General features: G+C 41.5%; 1 protein-coding gene across 2 annotated transcripts; it reads right to left on the bottom strand.

Moving 5' to 3' along the window:
• Window positions 1-1274: 1274 nt before the first annotated feature.
• LOC108921371 (calmodulin regulator protein PCP4-like) lies at window positions 1275-21914 on the bottom strand. 2 transcript variants are annotated; one of them, XR_003797323.1, is made up of 3 exons: window positions 21762-21904; window positions 8784-8835; window positions 1275-2292 (listed from the first exon to the last, which is right to left on the bottom strand). XR_003797323.1 is itself a non-coding variant. In XM_018730846.2 (3 exons), exons 1-3 carry the CDS (start codon window positions 21909-21911, stop codon window positions 2150-2152), a joined length of 333 nt encoding a protein of 110 aa, XP_018586362.1. In that variant the 5' UTR covers window positions 21912-21914; the 3' UTR covers window positions 1275-2149. The 2 variants fall into 2 exon arrangements, 1 of the variants encoding a protein (XP_018586362.1); XM_018730846.2 differs by having other exon boundaries at window positions 1275-2280; window positions 21762-21914.
• Window positions 21915-22496: the final 582 nt, after the last annotated feature.

The raw sequence follows: 22496 nt of genomic DNA on the forward strand, positions 1-22496 counted from the left end.
GCAGGACTGCAGCCCAACCCACTGCGCCACCGCGCCCCCTATATACAGTATATATTTATATATAAATATGAGAGATAGTCCTTATTATGCATGTTCTTTACATTTATTCATTTCGCTCCAAAGCACAGGACACTGTCATAGGATTTTGCATCCTTTCTAATCAAAAAAAAAAAAATCTTTTTAGGGTAAAGAGGCAGCAGGCGATGCACTGGCGAGGGCTAAAATCAGAGGCTGCAGGTTTAAAGCCACCTCCTGCTGTAATACCCATAAGCAAGGTACTTACTCTGAACTGATGCAGTAATAATAAAGCAACTTACAGTGTTAAGCTGATTACACTGGTTTACGTAACAAGGTGATTTCTTTACTGTATTAAGGGTTAAGGTATGTAGGGGCACTACAGCTGGAGGTGGGATTTGACCCCAGGTCCTTCAACTGGAAAACACTACTTGTAGGGATGGCACAGCAAATAGCTCTGCTGTCTTGTAGTGCCTGGATGATGCAAGAGGATATGGGTTCAATCCCTGCTCAGTCTGTGTGGAGTTTGCATGTTCTCTCCATGTCTGTGTGGGTTTCCTCCCACACTCCAAAGACATGCTGTTCAGGGTCACCTGTAGTGTGTGAGTGACAGGGACTGTGTGTTCCACTGATGTATGGATGAGTGACCCAGTGTAAGTAGTGTATCTAGCAGTGTAAGTCACTGTGGTGAATATGGTGTGTGGGCTCATAACACTACATAGAGTTCATTGGAAGTTGCTTTGAAGAAAAGTATGTTAAATGAACTAATGTAATGTAACCATGACCTCACCTGCTGCTGATGTGTAGTAAACACAAAACAGCATATATGGTGTGTATATATACAAAATAAAGAAGAAATCTTGTGTTTCATTGACTGACCTGATAAAGTGTCTCACTGCATCCCCCCTGTCAATGAGTGCTGTGTTTTCTTCCTGCGATTATGTTTTTCACTGCAGCTTCAGCTGTCACTTTCAGTCAGACATGTGCAGCATGACAATCCCATTCAGTAACTTCACTGTTGTGTTTGCTTTTTTGTTTGTCTCATTTACGTCATGCCACACACAAATTCACGTTACACACCAAAGTGCTCTTTTTAGACAAATGTTACGCATTAGAAGGCATAAGGAAGAATTCCTTCCACGCAGTTTATGTCATCATTTGAACCTTTTTTTTTAAAGAAATATTCATTATGGTGGGAATGAATCACCAACACTTGTTGTCAATAGTCAGTTTTTAATAACAGAAAATGTACAGGTCCAAGCCATTGAAAGAAAAAAAAACATTTTGACATAAGTATTCTCCATATTTGTTAAGGTTATACTGCTCCAGTGTTAAAGGATGGATGCAAAAGCTAATAATCCCTGAAGGAACAAAGGTTGTGGGTTCAATTACACACAGACACACCTTTACCAAGTATTCCAAAAGAGTAGTTCATGGGTTTAATATGGATCCATAAACAGGTGTAACACAAACTTTACAACACATGTAATGGTTTTCCATCAACCATAAACAGTTTAAATGTCCACTATAAGCAAGGTTTCGACACAGTAATGGTGGGAATGTGTTGCCTTAAATAAAAACCAAATGCCTGCATGTATGTAATATATATAATATATATTTCTGTAGAGTGATTAGACTCACAATCCTGTTTTTGCAATGGTTTAAGTGTTAGTTATGATATCATTGTGGCTTTCCTGCCCTTACTGGTGTACAGTAGCTGATCATACAGGTACAGAATTTGCTTGCATTATATTCAAAAAGCTTACCCAACAGCCACTGCTCCATATAAAATTGGCTATATCCAATTTTAAGAATGCACTTCCCTTTGGCAAAGGGTTCGAGTGCTACAGTACTGGAGACACATGCTGTCAGTGGAAAGGAAGGATGATAAAAAAGGCAAATTAAAGAGTAAAATACACTGTGAGGTTCAGAAAGTAATAATGCAGCAGTCAAACAGTGAATCACGCACAAGAACATCAAAGACGTATCAGTGAGACGCAGGGTATTGCTGAATTCTCCCGGCCCAACCCCCCCCTCCCTCTAGAGTCCATACACAGTCGTTTCTTCAACATGCAACGCAGAGAGACCTCACAGCGCCCTCTACTGGTGGCAGCCTGAGCCACCCGGCTACCCTCTAGGACTTGGCACCCTGTTTCTTCTTCTGGAACTTCCTGAACTGCGACTGGATGGCAACAGCGGCCTTCTCTGTCTCCGGATCTTCCATGTCGATGTCAAAGTCTGCTGGGGCATCCTTCTTGGAGGCATCTGGAGGGAGAGCTCAGGAAGTTCCACAAACAAAGTACTAGATCAGACAGATGGTCATGTAACAATACAGCTATGAACATGGATTTAAGGCCAGGCTGTCCATGATTCAAGTCCCAAGAAGCTCCCTGTTGTTGTACTGTTGAGTATGATGTACAAAGTAGTATCTAATTGTTTCAACAGATGTACTTATGCAACATCTTTATCCAAGCTGAATTATACTGTTAAGGTTCTACATTAAGCTGTTGATAGTGATTTGCCCATTTATACAACAAGGCAATTTTTACTGTATAAATTCAGGGGAGGTACCTTGACCAAAGGTACTACAAACATGAGGTGGGATTTGAATCTGGGTCTTATGACTAAAAACTATGCTACTTGACCCAATAAAGATACTGAAGAGTACTGATGGAGCGTGTGTATATATATATATATATAATATAAATATGGAAAGAGATGGAGCCAGGGGTGGGGATGGGACAACTCGATGGACAGCGGCTCCCCACTGCAAGTTCAAAGTAATGATGACCAGCTGCCAAATGTAATTCAGTCAACGATGGACATCTAAGGCAGTTGGTGTGAGGACATAAGGGACGGGGGGGTGGGGAGGTAATGAACAGGAGAACTCCTTGTAGTTGCCCAGGATGTTCTTTCAAATTGCCATTTTTCAGTTGCTGGCTTTGTTGTGCCTAAATTAGTCTTTTCTTTGCATTCTGCCTTAAATGGGCCACGTCCCTGGTTGGTATGGCTTTACTTTATGTCAATGAAAGTCTTTTAGTTTGGGGCCAATCTGCTATACTCTGTTCATCCCACAGTGGATAGATATGCTGTATATACAGTATAGAATATAAAATTGTTTAGTACAGCATAGTATTTCAGTTGAAGCTGTGGAGAAATACATTTATTTAGGAAACACTTTTCTCCAAAGCAACTTCCAATAAACTCTATGTAGTGTTATCAGCCCACATTATTCACCAAGGTGACTTACACTGCTACATATACTACTTACAATTGGTCACTCATCCATACATCAGTGGAACACACTCTCTCTATCACTCACACATTACGGGTGAACCTGAACAGCAAGTCTTCGGACTCTGGGAGGAAACCCACACAGACACGGGGAAAACATGCAAACTCCACACACACTGAGTGGGGATCAAACCCATGTCCTCTCGCACCACCCAGCTGCTGTCAGACAGCAGTGCTATTAACTTTGCCACTGTGCCACGCATTATAAACACCCTTATAATTTTGGGTGTAGGTTCACAATGAATGCTCAGGGAAAATTACCCCAGTTTTACTTCATAGTCAATGGAGACAGTTCATAAAAAGGCCTGCTTCCTAGCAGAACATTGCAGACGGACAGAAAATAAATAACCTGCGCACACATGGTTGTCTGTCATGCCTGTCTTCTCCAAACATACATTGCAAGCACGCAGACCGTGCTGCTCAACCTAAATCCTAGAATCATTAACATCCATCATTGCGTTAATGGTTCTGGGACTAAAATGCGGGTGAAAAATTCCTCTAATTAAAAATACATAAGAAAGTAGGTCGTCTTTCCAGCCATTCAGTCATTAGTTTGAAGAAGGAGTGTTTTTCTAAGGGAGGACAAAGTATGTCTCACCAAGATATACGACTTCACAGCTACTCCCACAATATTTTATTTATGCAACACATCAATATTTTAGTGTGTTTCCCCGTTCCAAAAAAGTTATTCTTGTTATGCAATATTTATTTTTTTTTACCTGTCTAAAGAAAGGTTTATGTTAATACTCTCTGCCCACAGAGTTACTGTAGATAAATACAGCACGTGTGTCATAGGATGATTTAATGTTATGTCTGCAGAATAAACCAGAACCTTCTGGAAGAGATGACATCTCATGCATAGCAAAGAGTGAACTGACCCAGAAAGGGGTATTGGGGCCCGAGGCAGCAAGCAGATCTCAGTAGAAATAAACAGAGAGCATCTAATGGGTAGCAAAAGCTGTTATATTCAATACTTCATCAGTCCAACAGAAGAGCACATACTCATGGGGGGTTTGGACAAAAACTGAATTACAGTAAAACACCGTGGACCAGTTAGACAACAAAGATGGACTTTTGAGGCAGCTGGTGTGAGGACTGAAGAGGGAGGCGTCGAGAGACAGAAGACAGACAGCCAAGGGTAGGGTGGAGTACGGTAAGGTTTAGTAGGGAAGAGCAGAGCGATGTGATTTATCGCAAAGGTAATTTGGTAAAAGGACATTTGTTGTTTGCTTTGTGTCCTTTGAGCTTCTGTCCTGGCAGATTTTTTCCATAAATAAAAATCTTATTTTTTGTGGGAAAACATGCTGTTCCTTACCTCTGTTCTAGTTAGGTGACCACCCCTTGTGTACTCACACCCAATAGGCAGAAATAGTTAAGAGTCGCTGCCTTCCACCTGAAAGGTCAAGGTCCCAATCCCACCTTGCACTAGAGTACCACTGATGAAAATATTAACCCTGAACTGAGAGACAAAATCACTGTACTGTACAAATGGGTAAATCAGTATAAGCAACTTGGTGTACAGATCGTGTACATCACCTTGGAGACGGGGATCACAGTAATAATGGTTAACATTAATGCCACCTGAATTATCCCTAGTTGTTCGTGGTTATACATTGTTTATCTCTAACTTTACTAGTAATGGCCTCCAAATGAGTCTCCAGTGCTTTTGCCATCTTCTGTCTGTGCATGTTCAGAGCACAGAATGCATGAAAATTCTGCTGTTTGTGTTCCCCATCTGCTTGCATGTGCATTAGCTCATCAGAGATGAAAAACCTCCTTTTAGTCCTGACCTATTATTAACTCTCAGCTCCCATGTAAAAAATGAATAATTAAGAACTATAAAAGACTGCTCTCAAAAAATGGATTGTACACTGCCAAGATGAAAATGTGTTTAACCGCATGGCAATTCCTCAGAAGTTCTTAACAACATTAACAGTGCAGTTTATGGCAGCTATAAAAGATCAGCATACATAAGGATGGACATCAGGACCTATGAGAAACTCTTGTGTTGGGTTCATACAGTTAGTCGTATTGCCATTGGCTGTTCCTTATACATATACAATATATTACATACACACAAAATGTATATATATTTATACTATACATGTATATATGTACAATATATACAATATGTTATATTCTCTGATATGTAATTTTACAACAAACTAGCCTATTATTATTTCTGCATTTGTGTTACCATTATATGATGAATTAATTAATTTATTATGAACAACTGCTCTTATGCCCTGAGTTGCCAGGTTCGGCTCCGGTTCCCCGTGACCCCGTATGGGATAAGTGGTTCAGAAAGTGTGTGTGTGTGTGTGTGTGTGTGTGTGTGTGTGTGAACAACTGCTTGTCCTTATACAGGGTCATATTGACTATGACATCATTACAGTTTGTATTTAGTGTGTGTAATGTAGCCACTAAAATAAGCACCTTCAAAACTATACTATAATGAAAGGTCCACATGTTCCACATGTGCTCTTAAATTCCATGAGCTCTCTTTTTGCAAAAAGGGATGATCATAAGCAGACCCCGCAAGGCACTGAATATGAAACATCCCAGCCTCCCCCAAACCCACACAGCTGGCCATGTAGGAGCACAGAAGTGCATTTGGCTTGAGAAAACACAAAGCACACACGGCTTCTTGTACACAGCAGTCTGCACAGATGTGTTCATCATTAATAATCTTCGTTATGGAGTTTCCTGGCAAATGACCGAATCTTCACAGCTTGGTGTTTTATCCATTTGGATGTTAACCTAAGCACTTCAGACGGAAACCCCATGGTTAGAAAAATTTTTCCTTATCTTATAGCCTCTAAGTCCAGTTCCATCAACACTGAATCACCCAGGGCCTATCAAATTCATAAATAACAATCCACAATAAATCTCATTTACCACACACTGTGCCTGCAGTTTCCCTGCTTCTACATTTCTGATGTACCAACAGAGAATTCTCCCCATGTGAAGGAATATCTTGCCATCCCTGGCTTTACAGCAGAAGTGCATTCAAGGCTGTGTACATGACACACTAATTGAATTCTGGGTCTCAGTGAAGGGGAATGATTTGATTCTCCTACTCAGACACCTCCATCACACTGAAGGACAACAAGCCTATTTGTCATTCAGGTTCAAACAACTCCAGCTGAGAATAGAAAGCCTCTTACTGACGGCCTCTGTGTGGGTGGGCGATGGGGGACTGGTTGAAGACTCATTAAACAAATCCCTGTCCAAAATGGCTAATGGCCTGCTGGTTCCCAGGGTGTTTCTCCCAGTATACTGAAGCCTTGACTCAATCCTGCAGATACCGCCAGTATAGCACCCACAGGATTCATCCTTACCTCACAATATACTCTACACAGCTCTTTATCTAGGCCATGCTGATATCATACCTGGACTACTGTCATGCCCTTCTGTCCTGTCAAGTTCAGTTTCACCTGCCAAAGGGTTCCTATATATTGTTTCCCTTTCTCTCTCCATGAAGCTCCTGTAGCTGCTCAAAGTGCTCAAGTTCAGTGGATCGGCTCCCTGATACCTAAAGGACCTGATCACTCTCTACACTCCAGCAAGAGAGCTTGTAGTCCTCCACCTCCATCACGGGCCACTTAGTGGTCCAACTAAAAACAGATCCAATAATTTACAAATCTGTAAATTCTCAGTTTTAGCTCCAGTGTGGTGGAATTAACTCCCTCTGTGTCTCAGAACTGCTTAATCCCTGCTAGAATTTAAAAAGGGTTTTAAAACATATCTTTCAGAGCCATTTCTCTTGCAGTTTAACAGAGAAAAGTATCTGCTAAATTTAAAAATTTCTATGTATGCTAGAGGTTGGGGAGGTGGGAGGAAAATATAGGTGACCTTCTGATGAACAAACTGAAGATACAGGAAGATTCAAAGCATCTTTTGTTTGGGGGTGGTGGACATGTCTTTCTACTGCCTTTTCTCCACTTTGCTCATCACACTGCTGCTCAGCTATGCTGAAAAGAAACAGAGTACATAATCCACAAATGCTTCTTTAAGCCTTACCAGGACTGAATAATCAATATACCAGAAATGGAGTGCAATGTGGACAAGATGAAGCAACGTTTCAAAGCCAAGCCAATGACCCCTGGGGCTGGAAATGATGACTTTGACTTAGGTGATAAATCCTTCAACATGTATCACCTGGTCTAGGCCAAGATAGATACATTAATCATTTTTCTATAATCCAAATAAGTTGAATTACATTAGTGTGGCACAGTGATGATACCAGTGCTGCTGGGTTTGCAATCTTGGCATATGTGCCTGTCCCACATGGAGCCACTATGCAGCTTTAACCAATGCTTTGAACTTCAGAATGTGTTATATACTTCAAATGAACATGAACAGCTGGTAGTGTAGTGGTTACAGCTGCTGCCCTTAGTTCCCAAAGGTTGCAGGTTCAACTCTCACTTCAAGTAAGGTACTTACCCTAGATCACCACAGTGAAAGTACCCAGCTGTATAAAAGGGTAAATAATTGTAAGTTGTGTCAGATAAATGTAAATGCCTTGTCTGGGATGTAAAACTTACTGCAGAACCATGCAAAGGAGTACAGGATGTCTCTTTCTCAAAGCATATCTCTTGAGGAACACCCACATTCATCTAGGCAACAATTGTGTTTTTCTTTGGTGGAAATAAGGCTTTTCTATTGGTCAGTTCCTTCATGACTGATCTGAAAAGGTTTTTCTATTGGTCAGCTCAGGTATATGGCAGAAGCACACAGATTGCACCCACTTTAGACCAATGACTGAACCAATGACTTTTCACCATGTAGCTTCAGTTACTTTTGTAGCTACCACCTCCTGCCTTCCTTCTGCTACCTGCTGCTCATAGCCTCTGTATTTAGGGGATTGTTTGCTGGCACCTTACATCACCTACAGAAAGGCCCCAACACTGGGGCAGGCTTTGGACTCCTGGTTTCCAAAAAGGCCACAGAGATGCATCATCTGACAGTGACTCGTCATTTGCCAACGTTTGGACTTCACAAAAATCACTTATTATTGCCTCCTGAACTCCAAACAGTTTCATAATGCTTCACTGCTGAGCTGGCTGGTACTTAGCAAAGGGAACGGATCAAATTCTTGACCGCAGGAAAATCCAGGTTCAGGCATTGCAACTAGGACCAACTCACAGGGACCAACAGACATGTGATTCTCACTGTACAGTCAGTTTGCCTGATGTCACACTTTAAACCAGCAGGGATTACATGGGTAGCTGCATAAAGAATACATTATCTAACACTGTTAAGTCACTTTGATCAAAGGTGACACATTGTACACTGTACTTATTTTTGCATTATTTTGTATGAAACCACTGTTTACGCAAGCTGTTATATTATTAACACAGTCCAAGTAATTCCAACTCTATAAATACATGTGCAGTACTTGAGCCCTTAGAGTAAATGAATGTGGGTGGGCTGGCTGTCACTTTATTTTCTGTTACATAAGAATGACTTACCTTGTCCACCAGCGGGTTTGCTGTTCCCGCCAGAAACTCCAGATCCTTGTCTCTGAAAGCCAATTAAAGGTCAAGTTACCACCCATGAAACAAACATACACCATTAAAGTGAAAATGAAAAGAGCACTGTGAACAGACAGCTAGAATCGGTGTCAGATTAGTGGAGCTTGTTGGTTTGTTCAATATAACATCAGTGCGTTACAATTCAAAGCAAATGACTAAGATTCTAAGCCCAGGCACTGTAATTTAACATCTGAAATGCAAGAAAAAAAAAACCCATTAACGGCTGTCATTCTCCAGGGGATTAACACTGCACTGAGCTCAGGCAGGGATCCTGCATCCAGAGTGACCAGCTAGCAAGCGGTCACAGCACAAGATGAGTGAAAAGCCTTTCAGCAGATGCTGGTATTGTTGTTGTTTGCCTTTTTGTGAAAATTCCCTCAACCCGCTGTAGCCACAGTGAAACACACTGAAACATCTGGCGAGATCAGGAGAGCTCTTGTGGTGCTTCATCGATGAGCAGGTGTGCTATCTACGTGACACCAGGATGAGCACTTGGAAACTTTAATTAAGAGGCTCTAATGAACTTGAAAACTTTACACAGCTCTTTGAAGCCGAGGAGTTGGTGTGATAAAAAAAAAAACGAAACCCCACGTGTGAACATACAGACAATTAAGAAAAATGTCTCCAGTCTGTTTCCCACACCAAGGATACAAGGAAATTTGACCAGTGTGGAGATGTGCTTTTGTCTTATCTCTTGGTGTCACATACTCTTCTGTGCGGTGTCATTACCATAAACAAAGTGTTACAGTACCTCTAACTTGCTCATGTACAGTATACCCCCCATTTAATGCAGACTACTGCCATATTCATCCCATTAATTTGTGCAATGTTCATCATCTTCTAATTGATCACAGGCTCTCAGCAACACCAGGCACACCATCTATCAGCTCAAAGGATAAACACAGGTTGTATTCACCCTGCAATAACCAGTTTTTAGGAAATATACAACCAATGGCAATTAAAACAAAGTGGACAAAACGTAAGTGAAGCAAATACACTGGAAAATGTTTGCATTGTTGAAAATCCATAAGTCATTCATTTGTAACCCAAGTAGCTGGGGTAGAGTGATTTTAATCTTGCCTCAGAGTCCCTCCACACTGTAACCACTAAACACACACACATTGTCTGAAACCGCTTGTCCCAAACAGGGTCGCAGCAAACCGGAGCCTAACCCAGAAGCACAGGGCGCAAGGCTGGAGGGGGAGGGGACACACCCAATACGGGATGCCAGTCTGTCACAGGGCACCCTAAGTGGGACTCAAACCCCAGATCCACCGGATAGTGGGACCCAGTCAAATCTGCTGCACCACCATACCCCCCACAATCACTAAACAGTTGTGTGTATTGTGTTTCTGGCTGTGTCTGACTTCTGGCTTTCAGCAACTGGGAGTATCACCACCAATGCATCCAGCAAGGTGAGATCTCTGGTCAAATCTACTCACACAAACAGGAGTATGTGGTTCTTCCTATGAAAATCAGAGCAGTTCAGTTGCTCACAGGGTTTTATGAACCTGTTATTGCAGTTTTTTGAAGGTTTATTGACCCTGTGGAAAACACACTAACATCAGAATAACCTCAACAAAAATCATATGAATTAATCTGTACTCTGTTTATAAACATGATTCCTACAAAATGGCTAAGGTATACATTTTCAGGATATGTACCGAAGCATAATTTGTTATAGGGTCTAATAGCAATGCCCCATAGGGAAGAGAGGCACCAAATATGACTCTTCACATGTCCCTAGGTGCTGATATCAGGATTTTTCCAATGGCTTTCATGTTAGGACGCAGGTCCTGTAACAAACGACTGCAACATCAGACGAGCAGCACCGGAGGCACCTGTACATTTTCACTCCCTTTTCTATAGAGAAGCCTCCAAGCATTCTACTCCTCAGCCTCGTCTTCATGTAATTGCACCCATTAGAAGTGTGAAACAGGCACAGCATGAGAAGGAGAGCCTAAGTGTAACATGCCGGCAAAACTGGTTACAGTTAATTGGCCTCAGCGTTTTATTGTTTTCCTCATTTGGCATGCCTCGTGAAATTTAATGTTCACCTCATTGCGGAAGCAGCTGTTATGAAATTACTTTCAGTAGACGAAAGAATGAAAACCCTCACCGTGTATTCCTTTGCGCTCGCAAATTGTGTATTCGTTTGTGTTGACACTGTTTTCAGCTGTAATTCTCTTTCTCGGATGCTGAAAAGTGCCACAAATGATAGGCAAGACAGTGGACTGGGGGAGAAGGTTCCCTCGTGTCTCGTTGATGCAACACAGCCTGTAAAACCGCAGTTTTGTTCCCAAATCTGGCGACTGGGAATTAGGAAGGGCTCACTGTTTCAGTAGTAGGGTACCCTGGTCTCCACAGAAGACCTGAGCACAGTCACACATCCATCCCTTTACTACACGTATGCTGTAATGCATCTGAACATATCATGAGTTATCTATTCTGGGATCACTGGGTTTTTCAGGTCTTTAAACACTGAATACCCTTGACAGAAGACCCCACAAGGGTTGATCAGAGCCCTGGTACCTTAAACCTTCAGCTCAGCTCTCCTGATCCACAGCCACCTAGAGCACTCTGACTGACAGTGATAACCTTCACACTGTAGGACCTATTCAGGGCAAGCAGAACTGAACATATTTGGAACCCCAAAGGGCACAGAAATGTGGAAATACTTTGGAAACACAGAAAGTTATCAATAAATTTAAATTTTATGCATTTTTACCTTTCACTGATATTATCGTGAGTTTGCAGTACTTTGTGAGCACATTTCTGGAACCTTGGTTGTGAAATGTTTTTCTTCTTCTAGGTAACAACAAAACAAAAAATACAATTTCCCAAAGAAGCAGAGGTATAAAATCTACATTTTTTGTTCTTCTTTAATCACTGAGCACAATCTATCTATCTATTGGATAAGACCAATATCTGTTTATACTTTCTGAAAGCTTGAAGCAACTTACAATTGGATGATAGAAACACCAGTTAAGTTACTAAAGAGCAAATAGGGAATACTCCCCAATGTGAAAGTGAAGTGATGGTGGGAAGAGAAAGACAGCCCCCCTACTAGCTAGTCAATCTGAACAGGCTAGATTTCAACATCAGTGAACAGAGAAAGAAAAAAACTATAAATCTATGATTAATGCCCTCCACTCAACCCCAAGATCTGAAAAATAAAGCAATTTTCATGACCACTATTTTACACATGGTCTTCTGCCAGTCATGTTTTCACATCCCTTTGGCCTTGCATGGTGACCAGAAGGGTTTTGGTTCACATCTGGGGACATACTCTAACTTTGTGATGTACCTGGGCATTGTTAAACATGAACTAGGAGTGAGTCTTGTCAACAGATATTCCACTGGACCTCTCTCAGCAAAGCAAATGAATAAAACAAAAGGGGTCTCCTCTATCATGCTGGAGGTTGTGGCCTTGTTGGCTCACCTTCGTACCATGGCCTGAGCCAAAATCTCCCCCAGTTCTGATTCTGGGCTGTGTCCACGGCAAAGTTCCGAGACACGTTTAGCTTGAGCCTGAGCCAGTCTACCATACTGTGGTATAGGACTCATGGCTCACATAACCACTTTCACATCTCATCTTTCTCCATATCCAAAAAAATCCCTTATATAATTTCCAGCAAAGAAAAAACTGTCTCAACCAAAAAAAATCCTCCTGTGAAGTTAAAGGAATAGGAACGCATCCAATCTGTGCTCATGACAGCCAGGCATAGCAATTGCCTGCTTGGGCACTGGGTCCCAGATGGGACCGGATGCTGCACAGCTTGGGCGAGAGATGGACATGTGGCTGGGTTCAGGGGAGTGGGATGCCAGCCCCTACGTTTGAGCCCATATGTCTGTCCTGGAGAAGAGTGGACAGTGGTGAGCTTCTTCAGAGAAGGTTTGTTTTCTCACAGGTTTATGCTGTGCTTGTTTGTGGTGTGACAGGAGGATGTAGGGATGGGGTGAGGAGTCACTGGTGCAGTGTGTGTGCCACTTTATAGTGATTTACCTATTTATTCAGGGGATTCTTGTTGTAGGGGCAGAATTCAAACCAAGGACATTCAGAGTACAGGACAACCACCCCAACCCCTATACCACCTGCGGCCCCTACTACGATGCGGTTTAGCAAGGACATATGATATGGACAAATACAAGGAACTACAAGGTCGCACCCAGATTTCACCTTGGATCACTGGATCCACAGTCCAAAATGTCAAAACCATGGAACCCCTTAGCAATGAGCGTATAGTTATTGGATTTACTCTTACAGATATTTTTGGCCAATTGGCAACTGACTCTGTGTAAAGATCACAGCAACAAAAACAAGAACAAATTTCATGATTTTTCATTTGCCACTTAGTTAATTGACCAGTCACTGCCTCTTAATCCATTGCTGTAAAAAAAGGATTCAGATTGCACTGATAGAAACATGAAGTCATACACTTATCTCTGTCTAACAGTTTTAGCAGTTTTATCTCTGTCTAACCTGGGGAGCCAAACCATCTGCTCATTTTTATATGAACAAAACATGAACTTAACACTTTTTCCAAAAACCATAAAACAGTTCAATAAAGTGTCTACATGTGGAACAGAATGATGCCTGTTCAACCCATCCAGGCTCCTTTACTGTCAGCTAACAAGTCCCAGTGGGACCTGGGCCACTTTGCCCGCTCTGCCAGATGTGCCCAATTAATCAAAGGGTCTCTGCATAACTGCCGTTTAATTTTTTAACAATAAAAAGTGAGTGCCAGGGCATATGAAGACAATAATTATGGCACTGTGCAGTTACTCCTTGGGCATTAAAAAAGGGATGTGGGGGTGCTGAGGGGAGAGGATTAAGAAAATAAATAAATCATGTTCCACAGCCATTTCTGGAGCTATTTTCAGTCCATTGGCAGCTTATTCTCTCCAGAGGGGATCTATTCTACACTATTAAGAATTGTCTATTAAGAATTTAAAGGAGATGTGCAACTAGGCCATGGACCTCTCCAGAAGGAAAAGAAACACATCTCCATTGGGAGGGACACAGGAGGGGGGGCACAACTGGAGCTACAGGGATTGGGTGGTGGTGGTGGTGTGACTGTCTGCCCCTTGACCTGTGGAACATCAGCACATCTCATGTGCTCCACTGAAGGTACAAACACTGACACAGCAACCCAACACAATACTCTTCCTTGAGGAACTCTGCATGTAATCTAGCGTGGACTGTTTTACCCAGATTTTCAGTGGAACTTTGTTCCGTCACAGCCCTCATATGAGAAGATAAGCACCAGTTAAGAAACCATTGGCTGTACAAATAATAGCCACTGGCTTTTGCCAGGCATATATTACTTATTGGGTCTTCTTCATTTATCAATTAAGTTTAATGTGGAAAAAGGGGGGGGGCGGTGGTGCAGTGGGTTGGACCGCAGTCCTGCTCTCCGGTGGGTCTGGGGTTCGAGTCCCGCTTGGGGTGCCTTGTGACGGACTGGCGTCCCGTCCTGGGTGTGTCCCCTTCCCCCTCTGGCCTTACGCCCTGTGTTGCCGGGTAGGCTCCGGTTCCCCGTGACCCCGTATGGGACAAGCGGTTCTGAAAATGTGTGTGTGTGTGTGTGTGTGTGTGTGTGTGGAAAAAGGGTGGTGCTGTTGTTTCTGCTGCTACAGGTGGTATTCATACAGTATTAAGCAAAAACATTGAGAAACAACACCCTGTTTCATTTCTTGCAACAGAAATCCAACTGTACACTTTTCAATATGATAACACAGTTTTGATGATGCTATGAATGATGTGCCATTGGTACCATCAACTGAAATAGCAATACAAGGGGTATTCCTCTTGAACTCTTACAAAGGTGTCAGAAACTTCCAGAACTAGCTTAGTTTGCTTCTTGATTACTTCTGTCTGCATCTGAAGCTCAGCTCTTACTGATTAAATTGATTAAAATATCAAATGTAATTAGTCAATTGGTTAGTTAAAGCAGTAAATACAATTATGAATTTAAAGTCCTTTAAAACTCCTTTCATGCTGCACTTCACACAGTTTGGGAGTGGACACTACTCAATGTGTAAAATCCTTTGTGTACCTCATGATGTCAGTATGCGTCAGTGGCAAATATGCATTAGCTCCCAATGTCACGCTGCCAAATGTTACTTTTTCAACACCCACAACTAAAGCAAATGGCACTGGAAAACATCCAATTGCACAACTTCAACATGTTTGAATGACGGATTGGAAATATATTATTTTCTTGGCTTGCTCAACAAATACAGGGCATGTACTATATTGGTGCGTGGAGTCAAACCAGTCCACTGAAGGGGGACATTGCACTGCTTGGCAAAGGTGCCAAGCACCTGGGGTCAAAGGTCAGGAGGTGTTTTTGGGCAACTGCCCTGCATTGCCCCAAAACAGTGTCACCACTGTTGCACTTCTCTTAATGCAGGTTCATCCTGGTCAGTGCTCACACTAACATTTGACACTACCACTCTGCAATGGCAATCACTAAAGTTACATTGAATTGAAGTCTCTTTGCAGAGGTAACTCTAGATTTACTGAGTGTCAACATACAGATGGGCTAAAAGTGTGCTAGTGTATCAGGCTCACATGAGCAGGAAGATTGTTTCAATTCCTGCATTCCGAAAGTGTTTTCACCAAAGTTTTCATTGCCCTGTGGCTCCCTGGGATGTGGAACGCAAGATATGAAATTATACAGATCTAGAATGTAGTATCATTTAGGTGATACTGCACTTTTTTATTTTGCTCCATTTGCATTAAATGACTTGTATTTCTGAAATGTTTACCTTAAAAAGATTTATAATGGCAACCTGATTTGTATTAATTATTGATTAATTTCTCTGATGACTTTGCCTACAGTGACTAACAATGTCTAGTTTTTGCTCTAATCTACTTTTAGTTATTTACACAATAGACTCATTTTTACTGTTCAAATTGAGGTTAAGTACCCTGTTCAAGCATACTGCAGCAGGAGGTGGGACTCAAACCTGATTACAAGACAATGGCTGTAACTTATAGAGCGGACACCAGCCTTATCTCATTCACTGATAGTAGAAAAATAATAACGCAGGTACATCTGTGCAAATCCATAAATGCAATTATGAATGTTTCCCTAATTAGGTCGGGGACTGAAAGTACCATCTACACAATGTCAGCCATTTTAACAGCATGATTTATGTGTAAGGTTCAGACAGTAAAATGTACTTTCACAGAGATCAGAGATTAAATAAGTTTTGTTTGACTTGATATCAAAGTCAGTTTTTGTGTTTTTCAATGCTGATGTCAACAGGGTCCAACTGAAGGTATCATCCTACTCCAGCCTCCAGCATTATAGCACATGGTTACAGCTTCTGATGTCTTTTTTTCAGGCCAACGAATCTGAAATGCTTGTCTTACAGAGAGTATTTTTACTTTACTTTGTTGCTTGAAAAACATTTCCACATAACATCCGCCATGGGAGCGAACCATTTTCCCGAAAAAGAGTGCAGCCTACAGGCAACACCTGACCTCCAACTGACCGCTAACCTTCATTGTGATACATAACTGGGTTCAGCTTTCCTTATTTAACCTCATGTCCTGAAAATTATAATGACAGCCTATAGCTGATGGCTACCTAAGAAAGCAATGAGAATAAATGTTGTCAATAAAAGTATATATATTTGCATCTGTTTTTCTTTATTCATTTAATAGGGTTTACTCATTCTCAGAAAGCACATTTGAATTTAAAATGAAAACTATGTATTCCTACTAAAATCTATCATATTTTACCAACAATACTCCCTCATTCACTAACAGATTCTCAGACACAAACTGTTTATATTATTAAAACTAGAACTCTCCCTGGAAGCACAAGTAATGATAATGAGGTTACTGTACTTTGGACACATCATAAGAAAATTGCATTATGGGTCTTTGTCAAAGTGATTACCTGTGATTTCTGAGTCTGTGACTGACAAAGGCCGTGTATGCCTTCCAGGGAAGGAAACAGACAAGACATTTAAAGGGTCAACTTCAATCGTAACTCTCCCATAGTCTGACAGATAACCCAATAAAGAAGCCTACCTTACAAGTTAAGCTGTCATAGGAAAAAAAACAGCGCTGTAAATTATAACACCAAAACCCCAACATTTAATCTAATTCATTATGTAAGAGTGACTGAAACAAAAAGTCTTTAGTGAGTTCTCGATGTGCTTTTTTGTGCACAGCAGTAGCAGCTGCATGAGGAGCAGAGCTTAAGAGACCAGACAAATGGAAACCGTGACCGAGGGCATATCCTTTGAAATGAACTAGAAAGCTGTATGGGTTCACCCTGGGAAAACAGGATACTGCTGATCTACTAAACATTACTGGATAAAATTTATCCTCACAATACGAACAGCCAGTTCCTATAAAGATATTTTCACATGGACTTGCCATTGATCTGTGTGCCAACTGAACTGTCCAAACAGATGGTTACATGTTTCAATTTTTAAACCCTTAGTCTCTCTTGCACAAAAATCATTACTGGCAAAGCATTCTTGAATTCTGTCCAGCCGGTCAACCACCAGGCTAAATGTTGTTTCTTCCAGTTACACCCCATGTAGCAATCCAGTACTCAAAAAAGGTTTCAGCTTGTTTCATGCATTTTAATGTGATAAGATGCATTGCTTTGAAATGATGCTCTGGAGCTAACTGAACAGTGATGAGCTATGTACCAAGTTAATATATTCAGAATAAATCTGAAATACAGATTTTGAATAGCATGAAGCTGTCTGTAGTGCAGTGATCAGTGTTGTTGTGTTGTTATCTGAAGGTCCTGAGTTCAACCCCTATTCAGACTTATTACTCTGAAGAAGCACAGCAAAAATTACCAGGCTCCATAAACAGGTACAATAAATCATTAAAGAAGTGTAGAACCTCAAGTTCTTTTGGATGAAGTGATCAGATAAATAAACAATAATATCAATTAATAACCAAAATCAGAACCCACAAAAATTACCATGTGCTGTGGCGAATGAGGAAAGAGGGCAGAAAATGAACATCTGTCTGAAAGAAATCATGGTGCCCATGCAAAAAGCAGTCATGTCAGCAGCATTAAGGGATTTTCTTCTTAGGGGCACTGTAACGTCATCCCTGGGGTTTAGAGCGTTTGGGGTGGTTTTTAATTTCTTCGTTTTCCATTTTGATCTCTGACCCATACCACGGTTGGCCAGGATGCTTTGATTGGACAGTGCTGGTGAAAGTCCACCCCTCGGTCACATCCATAATACCCATCTGTCAGATGACGAGTAATCCACCGCAGCAGCAAAAGTGCTTCTTAAAACCCTTTAATGTCCTCTTGCCCCATGCCAGGCATTCCTCATCCCAGGGGGGAGGGTCTCTGACCTCTCAAATGCTTTGCAGTGTGGAAGACCTGAATTTACCCCCCATCCCCACATTTACCACCCCTTTGCCCTCAATTCAGTCTTCATGGCAGATGGTGAGGCTGGTCTACTCAGAAGCATGAACTAGTACATGCTGTGTACCTTATACCCAGTGGGCAGCAGAGGCTCAGAAAAGAGAGAGCAAGACTTCTGTAGCCAGCAGGCCATGTCAGGATTGCTAAACCCTGAGGAAGAACCCAAGTCATTGGGAGCGGAACACGCCAGTCAAGTGGAATCTTTTTTGTTTCCTATCTAATAACATCTTATTCCTTCCTCCTGTTACCTGTTTCCACATGACTTGAAGAAGTTTGCAAAACCATATTTATAAAGGCATGCAAACTACCAACGTAAGCAGACTTTGAGATGGAGTCTACTGTTAAATATGTCCCAGAGTGCAAGGCTTTGACTTTACAGTCTGTCATAAAAGCAGGAGACCTAATGAGATTACTGGAATACTGGAATAAGTGTCATTAAAGGACATCAATCAAATACCAAACAACTTACAGAAATAATGGGATAAAAAACATGTTAAGTAGTTGATGATGTTTTAGGTAGTTCCCTCACGGAAAATGTGTATCTATTATTCAAATACATACAATATTAAGATGCTGCCTATACTTATCGCTGTACTGTAGATTATATGTTTTGAAAAACTTAAACAATTATTAATGTGTTGTTGCTGCAAAAACATAACTGTGCCAGACAACACATACATAATAATTAAGGTGTACAGCACATTTTTATTAAATCATTCTCCATGTGCTTCACTTGCAGCAAGTGTCCATTTAGTGCTGAATACCTGGTGCTGTGTCAAACAATTAGACAGCAGCCACCAGAAAAGCAGAAAATTACATCTGCAATACAGCTTTCAAATTTAGACCTGATGGCAGAGATTTAATAATGAAAACTGCATACTTATCAGCTACTAAATATAAATTTTTACTTGAGTTGAGCTTCTTTTTCCTTTCCAACATTCTGCTCTTTCCATCTGACAGAGGAAATGAGCCAGCTGTTGTCATGGCAATGCTGAATCGCTGTGGCACGTGGCAGGCGTTTTGGAGACAGCCATACAAGTGTCTGTGGATGCACATACACACCCAGATTTAGAGTCTACCCAAGTTACACCACCTCATCTAAAGCACTCCAGACTGCTGCAGGATGAATGGTTGTGCAAGATCTTTGTGCACTTGTGTTCAAAAGTTGTTCGCTGTAGTTCTAGGATGGGTCTACTTATGTACTTAACCTTTCTTTCCTATACGAAAATATTTGCTTGTCTATGCTGTAAAAATAAATTATTTCAATTTAATTAGAATATTAGTTAAATGAATTATTATCCACTCAGAGCTGAGACTAGAATTATGAGTGAATCTAATGCCACAGCCTGCTGCCCTAGCAATCAGTGAGTTGAGGTTGGAAATCTTTGGACTGCAAGTGCATATACTATACTGACTTTTTATATATAGGGTTTAAAAGCAGAAACAGACACGATTTGCTGAGGCTTCCACACATCAAAGTGAGCTAAAGATAAAAAATCTGTGATTTTGTGACTCAGGAATAAGCAGCTCATCCTTTTTGCTATGAGGGTCGTCTCATGAACGGGAGCATGCAGCCTGTGGGCAGGTGGGCAGCTGCTCGGCAGGTCGTCCCACAGACCGGGGCAGTAAATAAGGTCATTAATGTTTGGACCATAGGTCAGATTGGCTGACAACATGTCAGACCTCTCTGCTGCCAGACAGTCCTTTAGTCTGGTTTTACACATTCTGCAAAAAGGACATTTTGTATACATGGAAGATGATAATTCATCACTTCTACAGTTTCATCACCTCATACTCTATTTAAACAATAATACCTGTGATTTTTTTCCTGTTTATTTTGTTTAACATCACTGCTGCACACTGTAACCAGATGATGGCAGTGGCTCGGAACAGAAGAACTGATGAAGACATTGATGGACCTCTACATCCATCGCTTTAGAGGACTCTCCTCCAGCTGGAGGCAGAACTGTAACTGCACCACCTTGAGGTGCCCCATCACAGGTGGGTTCCTTCTGCTGCACGACTTCAAAAGAGGTTTTTTTTTACCCCAAGAGGCTGCTATTTGTGACCTGCCTCATCATTTGCTGCTAGTCTCCAGAGGATGAAGAGAGAACAAATGGGGAAATATTCAAACCCTTCGTTTTTCATTACTTGGCCCACAGTAATGTCAGTTTTAAAAATGTAAAACGTTCCACAGATCTGGTACATAATATTTCAAACTGCACCAGTGTGTCTTATAGTACAGAATGCCCGTTCTCCTACTTCATGATGAGAATGATGAATACGTGACATCCTCCATCCTTTGGTACAAATCTCTGTGTCTGTTATTAGGATATAAATATCAGGATATATATATATAATATATATATATATAAATAGTTCTGACATGCAACAGGGTCATATGTCAGGAGTGAGAAGGGTTGTTGAAACAGATAATACATAAAAGATATGGAAATGTGCGTCAGCAAATAATTCCTCTCATAGAATGATTATAAATAGCCAAAGAATTAGGAAAGGAAAGGAAAGGAAAGATCACAACAGAGGAGGATAAAAGAGCAGAGAAAAGAGGGGAAAAGCTTGTTTAATATTTAAAGCTATGGTCCATAGTATGGAGTAAAACTGGCCGTTAAATCAAAACCGCCGGAGTCCATTTCATCTTTGTTTCGTGAATAAATTCTCCAGAGTTGATGTGAGGCCAGAATGATTATTTCCCACTGGAACATGATTATCCGCATCTGCGATACGCAACAATCACGTTTCATATTTAAAAAAAAAATTACTCGCCAAGTGCTGTGGTTTAAGATATGAACTGGAGGAAAGGATAGCCTTCAGGGTTATATTTTGTAAGAAATAATAAGGGGAAATTCAGAGTTGAAGAAGAAGCGGGACGGAGCACGACGGCTTCGAGCACCAGCGACTTTCTGAATGATGATTAGGAAAGACGGTAATAAAGTCCCTCAGTCCTGTTTCAACACATTTGACGTAAATATTAATTTAAATTAATGTTTCAATGCGAAATAACGCATTAAGTAAGGAGTCAAACCATCACGTGTAAAACTGCCCGGCCGGCGTCCTCCATCGAGAGGAGCTGAGCTGAGGTGAGCCGAGTGTCTTAACGGTAACTTAGTCTCTCAGACCTGTTTTATTAAAACAAAACATCAATAATAATTAAAAAATTTATGGGAAATAATTAACGAGTACAAACACGACGGTCACCGTCCGATTAACCGTCCTCCATCCATACTGAACTGTGTCTCAAACCGGCAGTAAATTCCCTAAGTCTTGTTTAATAGAAAAAAACTGAGGTAAATGTTAATGTTTTAAACTGAAGTAACGCCTTAAAGTAGTCGAAACATTACAATTTGTGAAGATGGACCAGTCAGCTGGTCCACGGTGCTCCATCCATGCATGATCTTCTCATAAACTAACGCAAACCGACATAAAGAGTGAAGTAAAGTGATATAAATCGACATAACATGTACTGTTTTACCTCACTCATGGTGCAAAAGAGTCTCGACAGGACAGCGGGGCGGTGCGGGCTCGATGGGCTCGATGTTCTCGATGTTCTCCTCGATGACGTTCTCCTCGATGCTCTCCTCCCACCTCGGACCCTCAGCAGTCCCCCTCCCTTCATCCACATGGGTTTTTATAGGGTTTGGAGACAAGCTCCTTCGTGTCATCGCATCTCCGCCAGACCAATAGGAGCGAGTCTCTCGGGTCTCCTCCCAGCGCTGAGAGATGTTCTCCACGTCGGACTGGAGCTCATCATGCTCGCACTTCATGTGGAGTATCTGGCTCTCCCTCCTCCGCACAGCCTGCAAGCTGCTGTGCGTACAAGGCACCACGGCAGTCGGTCTAACAGTAACAGTGTTTTATTAATGCCACACATCATGTCCATAATGCTTAAGAGAGCAGTCTCCACTGGGGTGACCAGGTGTGTGTGTGTGGAGCTACCTGAAGGTAAACTGCACCTCTAGAAGAACACGGACATGATGGATCCCTGTTCTTCACCAGCGTCAAACACTCACTAAGTCTTTCTCGGAAGAAAATAACGCGTAAACACAAGGAGGACGCAACACTATTGTCTTCTATCTTATCATTTGATAATAAATAATGCTCTGTTGCCGTTTTACCTTTCATATTATGTGGAGATGTCATGGAAACATATCCTGTGTGAATGTTTGCATGTAAGGGTGACGTCATGCGAGGATGTCGTAAAGATATT

Source organism: Scleropages formosus, chromosome 25, assembly GCF_900964775.1.
Source record: "Scleropages formosus chromosome 25, fSclFor1.1, whole genome shotgun sequence".
Lineage (NCBI taxonomy): Eukaryota > Metazoa > Chordata > Actinopteri > Osteoglossiformes > Osteoglossidae > Scleropages > Scleropages formosus.

Coding starts and splice junctions, on each gene's coding strand:
- LOC108921371 (XM_018730846.2), bottom strand. CDS start 21,911: ATGTGGATGAAGGGAGGGGGACTGCTGAGGGTCCGAGGTGGGAGGAGA. Junction 8,836..21,761: donor TCTTTTGCACCATGAGTGAG/GTAAAACAGTAC, acceptor ATTGGCTTTCAG/AGACAAGGATCTGGAGTTTC. Junction 2,281..8,783: donor CAAACCCGCTGGTGGACAAG/GTAAGTCATTCT, acceptor CTCTCCCTCCAG/ATGCCTCCAAGAAGGATGCC.